Source organism: Crocodylus siamensis, chromosome 2 (assembly GCF_052110815.1).
Source record: "Crocodylus siamensis isolate JL-2025a chromosome 2, ASM5211081v1, whole genome shotgun sequence".
Lineage (NCBI taxonomy): Eukaryota > Metazoa > Chordata > Crocodylia > Crocodylidae > Crocodylus > Crocodylus siamensis.
In genome coordinates, this window is record NC_143396.1 from 137,951,787 (window position 1) to 137,969,568 (window position 17,782).

Sequence of the window (17,782 nt, forward strand, 5' to 3'; positions counted from 1 at the left end):
AAGTAATCCAGGGCTCGTGGCCAGAGTAGGGAAAGAAGTGGTGGTGCTGAAAAGTGGGGCTGTATGAAGTTTCAATAGCCAATTCAATTCGGAGGAGATTTGGCCTGATTTAACATCTGAATCTCCAAATACAAATCGAATCAGGGGACCCATTAAAAGGTAAGGTCTGAATCGAATTGGAAGCCTCTGAATCAATTTGGAGAGATTTGGAAGGCTTGCACCAGGTTCTGACAGGGGGTTGACTTTACGACGCTGGACACAGCTGCCTCCAGCTGGTAAGCCTGTTATGGTGGGTGGAGAGGGGAGGGAACAAGCGTGGGTGGGTAGGGCAGATCAACGCTCCCACGAGGGAGGGATTCGGGCTGAGTCAAGCTGCCCAGCCGGGGCAGGGGGCATGCAGGACTTGGGGAGGGGGGCTCCTGCCACTGTGTGCCGCCGCTTACCGCTGGTTCAGGAGCTGCTCTTCTGGTGACTCCTTCGGCAGCTCTTGCCACTGGTTGAAGAGGGCATGGGAGTGGGCATGTGCTGCCAGATCTGTGTGGGGCGGTCTGGGCTGGACTGCACTTTGGGAGGCTAGCCCCAGCTGCCCACTGCTGGGCTGCGCTCTGCAGGGTGGGTGGAGCCAGGGCTGCACTCCAGGTGGCAAGCCCCCAATGCTGGGCTGCTCTGGAGCCAGGGCTGTGCTCTGGGTTGTGGCTGGGGCTAGCCGCCTGGAGTGCAGCCCTGGCTCCAACCACCCCGCAGAGTGCAGCCTGGAGGCGGGTGGCTTGGGCTAGCCTCCCAGAGAGCAGCCCAGCCCAGCCCAGCCCAGCCTACCCCGCACAGATCTGGGGGGTCCAGGAGGGCACTGCCTTACCCTCCTGGATTGGCAGTGAGAGCCGCCAGAGGAGCCACCAAAATAGCAGCTCCCGGACTGGTGATGCGCGGCAACACACGGTGGCAGGAAACCCCCTCCCCAAGTCCTGTGCCCCACCCCACCCGCCACCCCAGCTGGGCAGCTTGTCCCAGCCCCTCCCTCACTGTGGGGGCATTGATCTCCCCCCACCCAGACCCCTTCCCTCCCACCTCTACCTACCACAGTACACTTACCAGCTGGAGACAGCTGTGTCCAGCATCATCAAGGACAGCCTATATAGTCTATGGCCGAATCTCCAAATCCGAATCAGGACAGTGATTCAAATCACCAAATTGAATCACTGAACCTCTGAATTGGCTGAATCCGAATCTGAAGCAAATACTCGCTGCGTCGCACAGGCCTACTGAAAAGCCACCAGCCATTAAACCTTTTTTAACCAAGCAAGGAAGGAACCCCCCGCCCCCAGGCAACAGTGAAACCTATAGCTGCTGAGCAGACAAAAAAAAAGAGGAGGAACTGACAGTGGTCAGCTAGAGGGGCTGAGATACCATCATAGAATCAGAGAAATGAAGGGCTGGAAGGGACCTTGGAAGATAATCGAGTCCAGCCCCCCTGCTCTGGGCAGGAATACTGCTGAGATCAAATGATCCCAGCAATCCTGGTTTTCTCTGTTTAAAAATCCAAAATTCTCTGATTAAAACCCCAAAAATCCATGATTGCTTGTCTTCTGTTTCTCTTCTCTGCATCCTGGCCCCTCTATCTGATTTTGTCCTTTAGGAATGTGGAGTATTAAGGGTCATCTTCTTTTGAGATCCTGCTCCTTTGTCCTGTAAGTGGTGAAGGAGGAATTCCACCAGAAGCTTAAAGCTGGTAGACCCTGCTCCTTCACCAACTGCTTCACCAGACTTTGCAGGTAGACAGGAGGGTGTCAGGAGGACAAGACAAAGAGAGCCTGTTGGAGAGAAACATTGTTGTGTTTATATTGCGCTGGTGTAGGGAACACCAGAGAGTCTGCATTAGTGATATCCATTAGATCAGCTTCTCAGCTGTTCCAGTTCAAGGAACTCTGCAGATCAGCCTGTAGGATCAGAAAGCAATATTTTGTTCTCTAATGACTCACCACCCCCAGGTTCCTCTTGCCTCATTGAATGGGCCACTCTGTTTACCTGTGTATCTGCACAACACCTGGCACATACAAAGATACTACTGTAGCACTGATGATTTTAGAAATGAAAGTGCCTGAATACCCCCATACCCCGGCAAATATTCATAGGCCCTAGTACCCAGTTTGCACATAAAACAGCATACCCATGATTGCAGGCACAGCTGGGTTTCCCTGTATGTTTATGAATGGACCTAGATGGTAGAACTACATTGGGGAAATGCATCAGCATAGTTTTGCTTCTAAGGCACATATGCAGACCTCTCCTTCCTCATTCCTCCCAGGTGCTGGACAGCATTTACTTCAGCCGGCGGTTCCATGTGCGCTGCGTGGCAAAAGCTGTGGACAAGGCTGGCCACGTGGGGACTCCACTGAGAAGCAACATTGTTACCATAGGGACAGACAGTGCCATTTGTCACACCCCAGTAGTAGCTGGAACAGCCAGAGGCTTCCAGGCACAATCTTTCATTGCCACACTGAAGTATCTGGATGTCAAACACAAGGAGCATCCTAACAGGTATCAGCCTGGGAATGTACTGTCACGTGACTCTGATTCTGATATTTTAGGGTTCTAAATATTTCACTCGTTTTTTTTATTGTTATACATAGACAATGAACAGAACAGAAAATGAGAGTAGGAAATTAAATTTCTTTCCTGCTGGATCCTAACCTTACCTGATCATATATTCAGTAGTGCAGATTTGTAGTGTATGCCTCTTGTTCTTTTTCTTTCCCTCACTTGTGTAGTTATAATAACACCGCAGTCAGTAAGACTAACATGAGCAAGGAAATCCAGCCCTAAATAAACATCAGACTAGAAAAAACACTTTCACCCTTTGAGCTGTTCACAGCTCCATACCTTTTTGTTGTGTAAGATGATGGAGTATTCCCCTCTTTTGTGAAGCTGCCTTTGAATAAGCAGAAGCAGCTGTTTATTTTTCCTGCAATCTGTTCCAGAATCCATATTTCAGTGCAAATTCCCCACCAGGATGGAATGCTTCCTCTCATCTCCACAATGCCTCTGCACAACCTGCATTTCCTGTTATCTGAGTCCATCTACAGACACCAGCATGTCTGCTCAAACCTGGTTACCATCAGTGACCTTAAAGGCATCTCAGGTAATCGCGAAAGCAAAGTCTTGCTTTGTAAATGTGAAAGAGGAGATGTAGATCATTAAGCTCTTAAAGGCAAGGACCCTATAGAACTATTTCTGCATGTTATTGGCATTATCTACATAACGAATAATTATTAATTTCTCTGCTTAAGTAATAATGTTAGTCAGCAGAGGTTTCCTATTTGAGGAGGGTATATATTAAATCACGCACTGGATGTGTCTACACTTGCACCATTACTGTGCAGTAACGTAATGGAAAATTACTGCGCAGTATGGGCACATATTTACACATGCATGCCCATATTGCACAGTAACTATGGTAACTTAGGCTGACTTGAACATAAATGTTCTACCTGCATCATACTACCTGCCCAAGTAGTTACTGCACAGTAAGGCATGTGTAGATGATGTACTGCGCAGTAACCTTGTGTGTGCGGACTGACTTGGGACTCAACTTTAGTCCCAAGTCAGTCCACACCCAGCTTTACTGCATTGTGGTGCCTGCACTTGAAGACACCAGTGTAAAAACCACTTAAATGCATATGTGTGTGTAAATTCGCCCACTGAGGAGTTAATTTTCTTTTTTCCCATCTATATTCCATGGCAAGGCTTTGAGGGTTATTTGACAGACAGATACACATGCCCTAATGCCTCTGTCTGCAACGTGGCACAGAAGGCAAATTAATTGCCTTCTGTTCTGCCACAATCCAAAAAAAAGTCAAAACATGTCATTAAAAATCAGCTTAATCCAGTCACAGATTACAGAACAGTATTACATACGTATCACAACTGCATGCAGCATTTATGGTGTCACTATAGAGCAGAGTTTAAGTTGTTCAGGGTCCTTAACACTGTGCGTTTTTCTGCCTCTGTAGGTTTCCTGCCTCAGAAGATACCTCTGAATTTCCTGGATTTATTTGATGTATTTTATATATTTGTTACTGTTTAGGTTTATATCCTGTCCTATCCAAAAGGCTCAGAGTGGGTTTCTGATGTTTGCTTTTAGAATAATTGCAGCACCCCATCCTTATTGTCATAGGCGATACGTGGGGGGGGACACATGCCCCCTCAAGATTGGCCCTCTTGGCCCTCGCCAGCTGGGGAATGGGGGGTGATGGCCAGTCCCCCCTCCTCCGGGATTGTGCCAAGAGAAGCACTGGCGGCACTTCCGGTTTGCTGCTGGCACTTTCGCTGGCATTGATCAGCCACTGGGGAAACGCCCCCCTTCTCCCCGGTCAGCAATTGGCCACTGGTGCCCCCACAGGATCAGGAGGCAGCAGTCACCCATGTTTATTTCTACCCTTAAGGCACTGAGAAGTCCTCAGCATTCACTCCTGTTTAGAGTAAGCCTTGCCCCTGGGCACTACTTTCATAAATGTCATCATCAGAGCATATCTGTTATGTTGTCTGAGAATTGAAATGCAACATTCTTAGTACACAGAACCAAGTCCCCTTTTTCTTGTCATTCCAGAAGCAGGTTTCCTGGATGAGGTGACTTATGACAGCCTCATTCTGGGTCCTGGGTATGATCGTCCCTACCAATTTGACCCCACTGTGAGAGAGCCAAAGACAATCCAGCTTTACAAGCACCTCAACTTAAAGAGCTGCATTTGGACCTTTGATGCTTACTATGATATGACAGAATTAATTGATGTCTGTGGAGGATCTGTCACTGCTGACTTCCAGGTGAGGTTTCAGATCTGGCAGTATTTACTCACTTTATCCCTCTTTTACCTCACAGAATTGAAACATATTTGATTTGTTCCTGTTACCATAGGTAGAATAGTGCATCGTGAAATTTTCTTGGTCCTTTTATTTTGATAAGCCTAACATACTCTGTACATTTTGTAAAGGCAATGCTTTATTTTTAATATAAACCTTTGTGACTGTCTTTTGCTATTAAATGCTTTGTGCCAGATTCTCAGGCTATGTGAACAAGTATTGAACTCAGTGGAGTTGTCACTTTACACTTGCTTAGAATTTGATCCTGTATGAATAGCAGGGTGAGGCCATAGACATTTTTTGAGAATTCTCAAGTTTTTCTGTTAGCAGAGCGAGGATGAGCAATGTTCTGTAATAAAAGTGGCGTCTTTCTGTATGTACCACTGCCCTCTGCTGGATGGAATATATCTTTGCCTTTCAACTCAAGAAGAGGTAGATCAGCAACTTCAGTGAGGCCACTTAGGTTAGTTTTTAGTACCGCTGAAAACCAGAAACATATACATACATCCAGAAACTGTCATATGTCACACAAGCTCATGTGTATATCAGTCCCTTCCATTGGCTGTCCAAGGATTACTATTTCTTTCATCTCTGCAGCCAAGACTGAGGATTTTGATGGATGTGCCAATGCTCCTGCTGGGACTTAAAGTCAGCAATTCCTGGCTAGAAGGTCTTGCCCCTCCACTGAGGGTCAGGCTGATCACTATATGTGGGGTCAGGAAGGAATTTTACCCCATAGTCAGGTTGGTATAGACTGTGGAGGTTTTTGCCTTCTTCTGTAGCAGGGGGTATGGCCCTTTACCTGGAATCTCCTGAGTGTGTATTAACAACCTTTTTGTAGAAGCAAGACATTGTTTGCTATGGTTCTCCTGATTTACCTGTGGCAAGTTAGGGTGTTATGTCTTGTGTTGTATTAAGGTTGACAGTAGTTTTATGAAGAGTTTAGATTATGGCTTATATAGGATGGTTTGGATAGGGATGATCCTGCCTTAAGCAGGGGGTTGGACTAGATGACCTCTGGAGGTCTCTTCCAGTCCTATTTTTCTATGATTCTATATGAATGGAGGCCTGTGTTTCTAGAGAAAAAACCCAACCAACCTCATGCATGGTTAGCTAATGACTGCAGTGCAGTCTGGGTTCCCAGCTCATCCAGCCCCACAGTGGCATGGAGATGGTCCATGAGACAGGAATGGCACAGGGTCGGTCTGCAGGCTTGATCTGGTGGGGGGAGGGTGGTCTACAACATCTGTATGACTCCCCATGGGTCTGAAAATTTGCCAGCACAAGTGGTGGTAGTATTAAATGCTGATGCTCTGGAAACTGTAGCAAGTAATGCTACCACTGCTTCCTGGGGGCCATATGTTGGTCACCCTGCTGGAGTGTGTTTGTATGGTAGAAGCCAAGTACAGACACATCCATATTTATGGTTCAGATAGTGCCATTCATATAAAGGTAAAGAAATGTTTACATAGCCAGCTTTGACTAACTCTAGTGCTTGGGGCAGGTGAGAACTGCTCTGTATTTGTACTGTGCTCTTTTAGCAGCTGAAGAGGTATTACTTATTTTTCCGGTGGCAGCCTAAAAATGCTTTCTTTGTTTACACTTAAATTCCCATGATTAGTAAGTCTGGAAGGGTATACAGGCCTTCTATTGGCTGTGGTGAATTTTACCCAGTATGCGAGCTTTAGGCAATTAAAATGAGGTAATTAAATACTGGCTTAACTCTGTTAAGTTAGTGATTCCAATCCCATTGCCTTCAATGAAAACACAGATGGGCTGGTGCAGAATGTTTTTTAAAATCCTATCTATAAAATTAGCACTGATGCCTTATTATTCAGATAAAACTCATACCTGTAGTTTAGGTTTAATATCTGAAAAGCTTAAAAAAGATATTCCTTAAGATAGGTATGTCTATATGTTAAACTGCATAGTAGTGTGGAGATACATGAGCTAATGGTAAACAAGAAACAAGTTAAATTATCCAGTACTGAGTTTCATGCTTCTACAACTACACTGCATTTGGTACCTAAGGTACCAGAACTGCAACTTGTTTGGTATTTCTACAGGAGTGCAGTGTAGGCATACTCTTTATTCTTTCCAATCCATGCTTCAGGCATTAAAAAGGAATGTTCACCAATTCCATTTACTTGATCACGGAATTACATAGATATGCCTCCATACTCAGAGTGAAAATAAAGAAAAATGTCTATTTAGCTATACCAGAATGGCAGAGGATTAAAGGCTTTTAAGCTATACAGTAGTAGTAAATACTAGCCTATACTACATAGGCTACTACTTACTGGAAGTAGGAGACTGCATTCTACATGCTGGTTGTGTCTACACATGCGCTTTACTGCAGAGTAGACTAATTAGCTGCAGAATAAAGCATCACTGTCTACATGTGAGACAGTGTTAGGCCACAGTAAACTAATTTATGGCACAGTAAGATAATACTTTAATGGACAGTACTATCTCAGGTCAGGGTAATTTACTGCCATTAAACACACATGTAGACACTGACTGCATGTGTAAATTGCACCCAGTCAGCCCAGCCAGTGGAGGGCCAGATTCCTACCTGCCACCTAGGTGCACAGCTCCATACTTCCAACACCCTTGTGCCCAGCTAGCCCTCTCCCCCCACCTCCCCTGCTTCCTGAAGCCACCACCTGGAGCCTGGGGCTGAGAAACTTGGCATAAACTGCTTCGATCTGGCTCAAATTGCTGCTGTCTTGAGCACACGTGTAGACACTGCACCCAGGAATAGTTTACTCCAGCTTGAACTTCTCTGGAGTTTATTGCTTCAAATTAATTGCATGTATAGATGCAGCCACTGTCTAGTACTTACTACTGCTAGAACAGCTAGCCTAATACGTAGTACTGCTTACTACAATTGTTACATTATACAGAGCCACAAAAGATTTGTCCTGTAATATAAATAATTTTAAATTCCTATTTTGGTCAGGTTCTTACTGCAAAAAATTACTAGCTAAACTATTTGGCAAAACCCTTGATGCCAATAGAAGAAGGCTTTTGTGGGCTTAGTTAATGTTGTCTGGGGAGGTGGCATAGCTATGCCAGGGAGGTGGCATAGCTATGCCAGTACTGTGTCTGTACTCAGAGTTTTTGCTGACAGCAGCAGCTCTGTAGTGTAGATGAAACCTACCATGCTTTTGTGTTTCCTATACCTAGGACATCCATGGTTCTTGCAGAAGAGAGTCTAATGTTTAGATGTCAGACTAGAAGACCAGAACAAAAAGAATTTTTAATGCATCTCTGACCTTTTTCTCTACTTCTGTGGCAAAAGCTGAGTGCAAAATGTTTTCTGGTTAAAATGTACCTACAAAGCATTGTTGCAAGGTCATGCCATCTTTTTTCTAAAAAGTTATAGAACCATAGAATCATAGAAAATTAGGGTTGGAAGGGACCTCAGGAGGTCATCTAGTCAAATCCCCTGCTCAAAGCAGGACCATCCCCAACTAGAGCACAACCATCCACAACCATCTTCCTGTTTGACAGGTGCGAGATTCTGCTCAGTCCTTCCTAACAGTCCACGTCCCTCTCTATGTGTCGTACATCTATGTGACAGCACCTAGAGGTTGGGCCTCTCTCGAGCACCACACAGAGATGGAATTTTCCTTCTTCTATGACACTGTTCTTTGGAGGACAGGTAGGCAGAGGGAGGGTTTTTCTTCCCTTGTTTCTCTTGGACTGCACGCCTGACTTGGCAAAGTAAATGAGACTTTTGTGTGGGTTAGCATGCGTAGGATCAGTCCCTTAAACTGTAAACAAATAGCCAGGGGGACTAGCATTCCCCCCTTAACCTCTCTGTCAATATTGCAAAATGGATTTCACCAAGTTGTAGAAACTGCAGCTTAGCAAGACCTTTGAAGTCAATTCCCCTTCCCCCCACCCCTAACCCTAGCTTGCTCTGCCTCTCCTTCCCAAGTCCTGGCCAGGATTGCTCCTGGGGGCATACTTTGTAGTGATTTCCCCAGCTGTCTTTTAAATTAATCTAATATTGGAATCACCAACCGCATCCCACAACCCACCAGTCCTCAGAGAACGGGATTTTTTCCCAATGCAACCTCATAGAGTTGCACTACATTACTACCAACTATAAATCCTGCTTAGTTTAGGCCACATCCAACTTAAAGGAGTCTGAGTGGCATTTAGGGTTACAAGTGAACTCCTATTCCACCCTGCTTGAATCCCTGGAAAATTCTTTATACAAGAAGTCAATAACTCCTTTTTCTCCTTGCTGCTTTTCATGACCACTAGCCTTTGTCTTAAGGCTAAGGTGAAGGCACCTTACCAAAGGAATGCTTTCTCAGGGACTTGCCAGGGAACAATAGGATTGCACACTGACACCGTATAGATAGAATAAGGTTTAGCCTTTCCTCTCCTCCTTCAGTGAGTTACACCCCCTTCACAGGTTATCACAGGTTTTCCTGTGTGTGACACTTGGGAGTCCATTTTGGATTAATTTTCTCTTCTGTTTCACCCAACGTTTGAAGTAGTTTTGCTAGTCCATATGGAGTGTGAGCAGCAAGGACTGCACCCTGGGCATGCATTACCAGAATCCCCATTGCTGGAATTCATTCTGGAGAGGAAAATACACCTTAGTGCAAGTTCTGTAGGTAGTCCTCTCACCATTACATTTACTTTCTCCACCTTGTACTCATGCAGGGATCCAGACAGACAGTGTTCTTTCTGCAAGGCTGCAGATAATACGAATCTATATCCGAGAGGATGGCCGCCTGGTGATAGAATTCAAGACCCAGGCCAAATTCAGAGGTAAGTAAGAGCATCAGCCTGATTTAGAAGCAAAGCATTCAAAAATCCTGGGAGCTACCACAACCAATAATGGTAGGTGACTATGCTACTGTACACTAGGCATCTGTGTTTTTGCCACTGTTACTCTGAATCTCCCTTAAAGAAGAGCCTGTACAGAACAATGTTCCCCCTAAGGTTTAGTGATCCATGAGCAATCCTGGCTGGGAGTGTGCAGGTATCTCAGTGTGCCCATTTCTCCCTGCTCCTGCAGCAGCCTCTGCCCAGGTTGGGGTGGGTGGCAAGTGGCCAGATGCAAAGCTGGCAGCAGCGCGGGGAGCATTGGCGCCCCCTTGCTACAGCACTGGGCATCCCCCCCCCCAGGCCAGTGCTTGGGGGCCATGGCCCCCTACTGCTCCCCCTCCCCCACACACCTCCATCCATATGCCACTGTGCGCAACATTAAAAAATAATTGTGCGGCATGATTTTTTATTGTGCGCGGCTGCACATGCACACAACTTAGAGGGAACGCTGATATACAAACAGAAGCACTGAATTAAGGTTTGTAAGACTGGTCCCTTCTGTGTTTGACTTTATTTTAGACCCTTAATGAACATTAGCTATTGTAATCTGTAGCAGTTCCGCAGCCACGGGGACAGCCATAATGCTTTCTGGTGGCTGTGCGACCCCTGTCTGGCTCAGGCTTGGCTACAGCCCTTCCCTGGAATCTCACCAGCCATGCCTTGCTCTTAGTGAAGGTTATAAAAGGGAGGCTGCCTGTGGGCTATATGTGAGCCTAAGCCCAGTGGTGACTGGTGCCTCCTGAGTGAGTCAGCGACTGGGAGATCAGTCCCCCTGCGGCCGATTGTGCCAACCCAGAAGTGCCAGTGGCACACATGGAAATGCCAGCGGCACTTCTCCTGGCACCCCCACACCCTGGCTGGTGCTTTCAGTGTGGGCACCAGTGCTCCCTCCTGCCCACTGCCTAAGCGGGGAATGCTGGCTGTCAGGAGATGCACCAGCACTCTGAGGGGGTGCACGTGCACCACTGCCTGAGCCTTTGTCAATCCCCACTGGGCCTTTCCTGGGTCCCCTCTGTCACAGTCCTGCACCTAGGCCAGCAGGCCCTCTCAGCCTGTCTCTACTGCAGCTGGGCACCTGTTGCTGTCATGGCTCCATGTGTGACTCCGTACCTCCCCTACACCATGCCCCAAACCTTGCAAGTGTTCTCTCTCTGTGATATTGACTAATTATGCACTCAGCCCCCTTTGGCCTTTGGACACCCCTGGTCCCTTACACCATTCCTTACTGGGCTCTCAGACCCTGGTCTTGCATGTGGCCCCTTTTCCAGGCTCAGGAACCCTCTGGTCCAGCTTAGCCCTCCCCCAGGCACCAGGACCCTCTGTGGGCTCAAAATAAAACCAAGACCACTTGCCTGTAAACTCAGTCCTTCCCTGCCTAGGGGCCTTGCCTCTGCTTTCAGGCCTGCAGCACTGGTTATATAAGTTCCAGTCCTTTCAGGAGCCCTGCTGCCAGGGAGAGACTCCCAGACCCAGGCTCTGGGCTTATATAGCTGTAGCCTGTGCCCTCTTCTGGTCAAGTGAGTCTCATATCAGGCCCATGCACAGCCTGTAAGCAGCCTCACAGGTTTTCAGCTCACTTAAAGGAGAGGCACATCCCAGTGCCCTCCTATACAATCACACCCATCCAACATATGACTTCATCACAGGTGTTTAGGAAGACTGGGTATGGATATAAATGTGTCTGTATGTATTCACGTTGAATTTGTTTTCCACTTGGCAGGGCTTTTTGTAATGGAGCATCACACACTGCCGGATATGAAGTCTTTTATAATGACACCGGACCACCTGGGGGGGATTGAATTTGATCTACAGTTGCTGTGGAGTGCTCAGACTTTTGACTCTCCCTATCAGCTCTGGCGGGCGACCAGCTCCTATAACAGGTGAGGGAGAAGATCTGTGGTTTCAGTTGGCTTTTGCCAACAAGTTTTCACAAGTATTAACAGCATTTTTGAACAGGGTGCCCAGGCCATTCATAGTAATGTGGTATTTATCCTTTTGTTGTTTACAACGTTAGCACCAGCAGAATTAGCCACTAGCAGTGATGGTCAGTGGTCTATGTGGAATGGATTTCATGGTCTCCAGTTTGGTAGGCAGGCTTGAACAGGAGGAGCTAGAATTAAATGACCTTGGAAACCTGTCTTACCACAAAGTTCAGAAATGATGCATGTGGGAGGGCAGCCAACCCTGCTGCAGCCAATGTTGTGTCTGTCACACGACTGATGGAAGGAGGTAGTCCTCAGAGCTGTCAATCCAGTTCCATTCAAGTGTGCCCAATTCTATTTTGAGAAATTAAAGTAGCTGTGAGAGAATCATGGAAAAGCAGGTGTTGAATGGTATTAAAGCTGGATGGAAATTTGCATGTTGAAATAAGATTTCAGCCTCTGTTCCTCACACTGCTGTTAATCACTAAGGCTGTGATTTGTAGGGTTAGAGGTATTTATGCTAAGGTTTAAAAATCCTTTTATGTTCACTCTGATTTTTTGGGGGAGAAGGAGCGGGGTTTGCTATCATTTGAATAAATGACCTCTATCTTTTCTTCTAGCTGTGCTCAGACACATGGACAAACACATGGTTCAGTTAAAACCCTGGGGACCAAATTCATCCTTGCTGTTAACTATAAAGCTGATCAAGCTTACAGCAGTCATGGATTTAGTCTAATTGGAACCTTTCTGTCTTCACTAGTTTGTGATAATTAGAAAATACTGAATGCGAGAAGCTAGGCAAATGCTCCAGTTAAGTAAACAGCTCACAGACTGATACGGTAACAATGGCATCTCTCATCTGTTTCCAGGAAAGACTACTCTGGGGAGTACACAATCTATTTAATCCCTTGTACTGTGCAGCCCACGCAGCCATGGGTTGACCCAGGAGACAAGCCATTGGCGTGCACTGCTCATGCTCCAGAAAGGTAAGGAGATGCACTGTTCTCTCATTTCTTTGGGTGCTCCAATTTTACAGCTGGAATTTTCAGAATGTTTATAAACATGTTCACTTCAAGAGCATGTAATTAATTGCCAGCTTGAGTTTAGAGATGAAGAGCCTTCCAGTAAAAAAAACACCTATATGGGTAGATATAGAAATGAGGCGCTCTCAAACTGAGATGTGAATGTAGTCAGGGCATATGTGTTTTGGGGGGATTTAGTGAAGCCATTCATACACATGCAGTATGGATACTGTGCAATATATTGCCTTAGTGGAATCATTGTATAGGTACCACAAGCTGAAATGGCTTAGATCCCAGCATGCCCTTTGTGTTAGCTGCACAGCAGTGCATTTGCCAACTTGGATTGTTTCCACAGAGGCAACAGGTATTTGGCACAAGCTATGGCAGCAGCATAAAGGACAAGAAAAAGGAAACTATCTATTAGCTTTGGAATCTATTAGTGACTGCAGCTACCCTCCTCCAAGACAGTAAAACAGGGCTTCCTTAATGTTAAAGCTATATATATGGGTGACTGGTGCTGCCTTAGTCAGGCGGGCATATGCCCCCCCAGCGACCAGTCAGCAACTGGGGGGGTTCCCCCCAACGCCAATCGCACTGGCCAGGAAGCAGCTGCGGTGCTTCTGGAAGTGGCCATGGTGCACCCACTCCCTGGCTGGCACTCACAGGGGGGACACCTATCTGCCCACCCTACCTGTTGCCTGGGCGGGGAGCGCAGCCTTTTGGAAGGATGCACCAGCGCCTTCAGGGGGTGCATGTGCACCCCTGTCCACCCCTTACACATCACCAGTAGCTATACAGTTATTTGAGCAGTTTATAACCAGTTATAATGGCAGGCTTTGTGACTTCTGAGCACCAGAGGCACAGATGTCCACCAGACATGGTGAGAAAAATGAGAGAAAGTATGGTATCTCTTTCTTTCTTTCTTTTTGCTTCTGTCAATGATCATCTCTGCAGTTACATAGAGCCTAATTGCTGAGAATATCAAAGGCCAGTTGTAGTCACAGGGAGTTGCGGGTGCACAGGAACTGCAAAAATCCAGGCCCATGCTGTTCTCTCACTTTAGGGAGACATTCTACCCTCCCCCACTGGACCCACATATACTGCCTCAGTAACTGGATGTCTTGTAGGAGGCTAAGAATGGATGGATATGGAAGATAAGGATGGGTGGGGATGGGGATGTCCTAATTTGGTCTCCTCTTTGATTAATCACTACTTGGAATGCTTCTCATGGTCCCTCCCTTCACCTGACTGCAGCTATTAAACACATGCTGGTTCAGTCAGTCTTAGTTCCATGGCCTGCATATGGTCCAGAAGCTCCCATTTCAGAACAAATCTACCTGCATCTCTCTCACCCATGCATTAGACCTTAAATCAGGTGCGTCACACTCACCCTGGTCCCCAGGTTGGATCTGAGGAGCCAGCAGGGACTGCAGCAGAGCTGCATTTAGGCAGCAGCATGGGTCCAGGGCAGGGCAGCAGTGTAGGTCCGGAGGGGGGGGAGGTGCATTTGGGTTGCAGTGTGGGGCTCTGGCCAGGCAACAGGTGAAATCAGGCCATATGTCAGGCCATAAGTTTGACACCCCTGCTGAGCACTTACCTTCCTCAGCTCAGATGAATTTCACTCTTGATGCCTTTTGTCAGTTTAACAGGGAACCAGAAGGCAGGTCAGCCCCTTTAAAGCCAGAACTTTCTGGGCACAGCGTGCTGGTAAGGTGGGGCGGGAGGGGGGGGCGTTAAAAACTGAGCCTGGCCTGCTAGTCAGCTGACCGGAAGGGGGCAGGCCAGGACTATAAAATCCCTGAGCTGGGCGGCAGTAAGGGCCAGCAGCCAAAGGAGAAGGAGTGCGTCCCAGGGCTCCCTGGAGAGACTTGGAGAGCGGTCCAGTGGCTGCAGGAGTGGGAACTAGCGGCAGCAACCCGCAGAAGAAGGACTGTAGCAGATGGTGGGACAGCAGCAGCATGAACCCCTGAGAAACTGTAAGCTGGCATGCTGCCTTCTTTAATCACATTGTCTTGGAGGTGGTTATAGCTTATGGACAGGACTGTTCATATTTTTTTTGTTATTGAGTAACATTGGTGGTTTTGGGTGAGGCTATTTGGGGAAGGAGGAGGCCTCATTGGGACCCCACTACAGTGTGGGGACCCAGCACCAGAGGAGGCACAGTACTGAGGGTACATAGGCCCTGGCGCCTATGTGGGTACAGGATTTTGGGGTGCACTGACCCCAAAAAACAGATATACCACATTAACATGCTGAAGCCATGGCAAAAACGAGAGTTCCTGTACTTGGCCCTCCAACCAGATGAACTGGAACTGGGACCCTCCCTGAGGGAGAGGGAGTGGAGCAGTGAAGTGGAAGTGACTCCACGACTCTCTGAAGAGCAGAGGCAACAGGCAATGGAACTAGTGAGGGAATATGGAGACATGTTCCAGGAGGTCCCCAGGGAGGCTCGCGGCATAATGCATCGAATAAGGACCCCTCCAGGCCAGGTGATCTGCAAGAACTGGAGATGAATCCCACAACAACTTCAAGGACAGATAAAAGAGGAACTTGAAATGATGTTAGAAAAAGGCATAATACCAGAGTCCTGAAGCGACTGGCGCAGCCCCATTGTGGCCGTACCAAAGCCAGATGGAAAAATTAGGCTCTGTATTGACTTCCGAAAAGTAAATGTGGTGGCTAAGTTCCATGCTTATCCAATGCTGAGGGTGGACGAAATGGTGGAAAACATAGGGCAAGCCAGCTGTATCTCCACGTTGGACCTAATGAAAGGCTACTGGCAGGTCCCCTTAGCACCCGAAGAAAAGACAGCCTTTACCACACCATGGGATCTATTTCATTTCTAACATGCCATTTGGATTACACGGAGCTGCCGTGACATTTCAGCAGCTAATGGACAGAGTCCTGGCCCTGTGTGGGGGTTATGTGGTGGCTTATGTAGATGACATTATTGTGTATACCGCAGATTGGTCAGGGCATTTAACAGCGCTGTGAGTGGTGTTACAGCACTGCCCTGAATGGTGGCAACTTGGCTCTTATATTGGTTGTACCACTAATTTGCTGAGATCCTGGCAACGTTACTTTGTCTGCCTGTGTCTCTCTTACTCCTCAGGCTTTGTCTGTCTTGCCTTGTTACACTGTATATTTTGTCAAACAAGCTTTAAATAAAGTGCCCCTGCTGACATTTTGAAGTGCAGGGATGCTGATACATGAAATGCAGGAGGCTGCTGGGGCATGGTAATTGCCATGCTCCAGTAGATTCGATTGAGTCTGCTCTGACACACTGGATTTACAGTGCATCAGAGTAGCCCCCTGCTCGTGTATAAGCACCATGAAGCCTAGCAGAATGAGGACACCAATATGGTGGGCTAGCGTCTCTAGGTCCTGTTGGAATACAGAGGATAACAGCCATGGCGTAAATGCAAAGATCTCTGGTGACGCAGTTTTTAAAATCTCTAAACTCCAACACTCTCTTCTTCCTTTTTTCTTTTTGTTCACCCGACTTTAGATTTTTGATCCCAATTGCTTTCCAGCAAACAAACCGCCCGGTTCCTGTTGTCTACTCCCTGAACACAGAGTTTCAGCTTTGTAACAATGAGAAAGTGTTTTTGATGGATCCCACCAAATCTGAGATATCTTTGGCAGAAATGGATTACAAAGGAGCCTTTTCAAAAGGTAAAGTTTTTCCCTTTCCTTTGTTAGTTTACTTTTACTTCAAGTTTCTGGCTGCACAGCCTCAGCTCCTGGGTAAGAGAAATGATGTGATAAAATGCAGGTTGCTATCCCTCAATGAGCAGTATTTTGACCACAATGCAGGATTATGTTCCAGACGAGTAACGTGATGACCACAAGACAGCTCTGTATCAGGATCGTAACACACTAGGCATGTCTAAACCATGTCATAATACCTTTCACTAAACTGGTCATTTGGCTCTGAAAACAGCCTTTGCGTGTCTCCCATTTCTTGTCTATCATTCTTTCCAACATCCTTAGGTCAGATCCTGTATGGCCGCGTGCTTTGGAATCCAGAGCAAAACCTCAACTCAGCTTACAAACTGCAGCTGGAAAAAGTCTATCTCTGTACTGGCAAGGATGGTTACGTGCCTTTCTTTGACCCCACGGGAACAATCTATAATGAAGGGCCACAGTATGGCTGTATTCAACCCAACAAGCACCTAAAGCACAGATTTCTTCTCCTGGTATGTTTTATAGAGTGGGCAGAATTGACTAGGTCTTTACAGGAGGAAGGGAAGACAAAGAGAAAACTGAGAGAGGAGTGGGACTCTAGCAGGAGCTCAGAATCGTCTCTGCAGTGAAACCTGCCCTTGGATATGTTTGTGAATAAAGCCTCAGGTGCCACAGTTGGACCTTTTCTCCTGAAAATATGAAAGGCAGTTTTATGAACAGGGAAACTCCTGTCTTTAAGGAAATATTTGACCCAAGTGAAAGTGGTGGTCTTTGATGCAGAAGAAGAGAGTGGGGCAGGGAGAGGTGAGGGTCAGTGGGGGAGGAAGAGGTATAAAGGACATCATGAAAAGATGCTCTGCTCATGTTACTTTCCTGCTTCATAAATCATGAGCCAAAAAACTCATCTTTGAAAAATCTCCACTTTTTCATGTTGCTCTTGATTGTAAGTACCGTGTGTGTGACTGATTCACATTTTTTTAATCCTGTATTTATTTTCCCTAAATTTCAGGACCGAAATCAACCAGAAGTAACTGATAAGTACTTCCATGATGTACCTTTTGATGCTCACTTTGCCTCTGAATTGTCTGATTTCCACTCAGTGAGCAGCATGCCAGGAGTGGATGGATTTACTATGAAAGTGGATGCTCTCTACAAGGTGCCTGACACGAGATATATAGTACCACAGAAAGAGTTCTTTATTTAGGCCTAGATGCTGCATGCTATTGCACATGTAGAAGTCAAACACATTCGGGCAAACCCTAAAGCTTATATAATTTTCTAGATAACTACAACCACCACTGTGGAGAAAGGCAACGTGGGCTTCCCAGTGCCAGAAATACTCCAACAATGTAGGGACCTATTTCTGAATTGGGATGCACTGGCACAGATCTTTATATCCATACACAGAAGCTGGTTGCACCATGGTGTGCATGAGGTGGTCCT

The 17,782-nt window shown here is 46.7% G+C and overlaps 1 protein-coding gene across 2 annotated transcripts in view; it reads left to right on the forward strand.

The window, feature by feature from the left end:
• Positions 1 to 17,782, forward strand: part of FRAS1 (Fraser extracellular matrix complex subunit 1) — a 362,104-nt gene that overhangs the window by 339,595 nt on the left and 4,727 nt on the right. For both annotated transcript variants that reach the window (XM_090036905.1, XM_090036906.1), the window contains 10 exons: positions 2,303 to 2,535; positions 2,976 to 3,136; positions 4,604 to 4,818; positions 8,371 to 8,521; positions 9,541 to 9,648; positions 11,429 to 11,588; positions 12,500 to 12,616; positions 16,161 to 16,327; positions 16,646 to 16,851; positions 17,349 to 17,495. In XM_090036905.1, the coding sequence (XP_089893031.1) occupies positions 2,303 to 2,535; positions 2,976 to 3,136; positions 4,604 to 4,818; positions 8,371 to 8,521; positions 9,541 to 9,648; positions 11,429 to 11,588; positions 12,500 to 12,616; positions 16,161 to 16,327; positions 16,646 to 16,851; positions 17,349 to 17,495 (1,665 nt within the window). The remainder of the gene's footprint in view (positions 1 to 2,302; positions 2,536 to 2,975; positions 3,137 to 4,603; positions 4,819 to 8,370; positions 8,522 to 9,540; positions 9,649 to 11,428; positions 11,589 to 12,499; positions 12,617 to 16,160; positions 16,328 to 16,645; positions 16,852 to 17,348; positions 17,496 to 17,782) is intronic.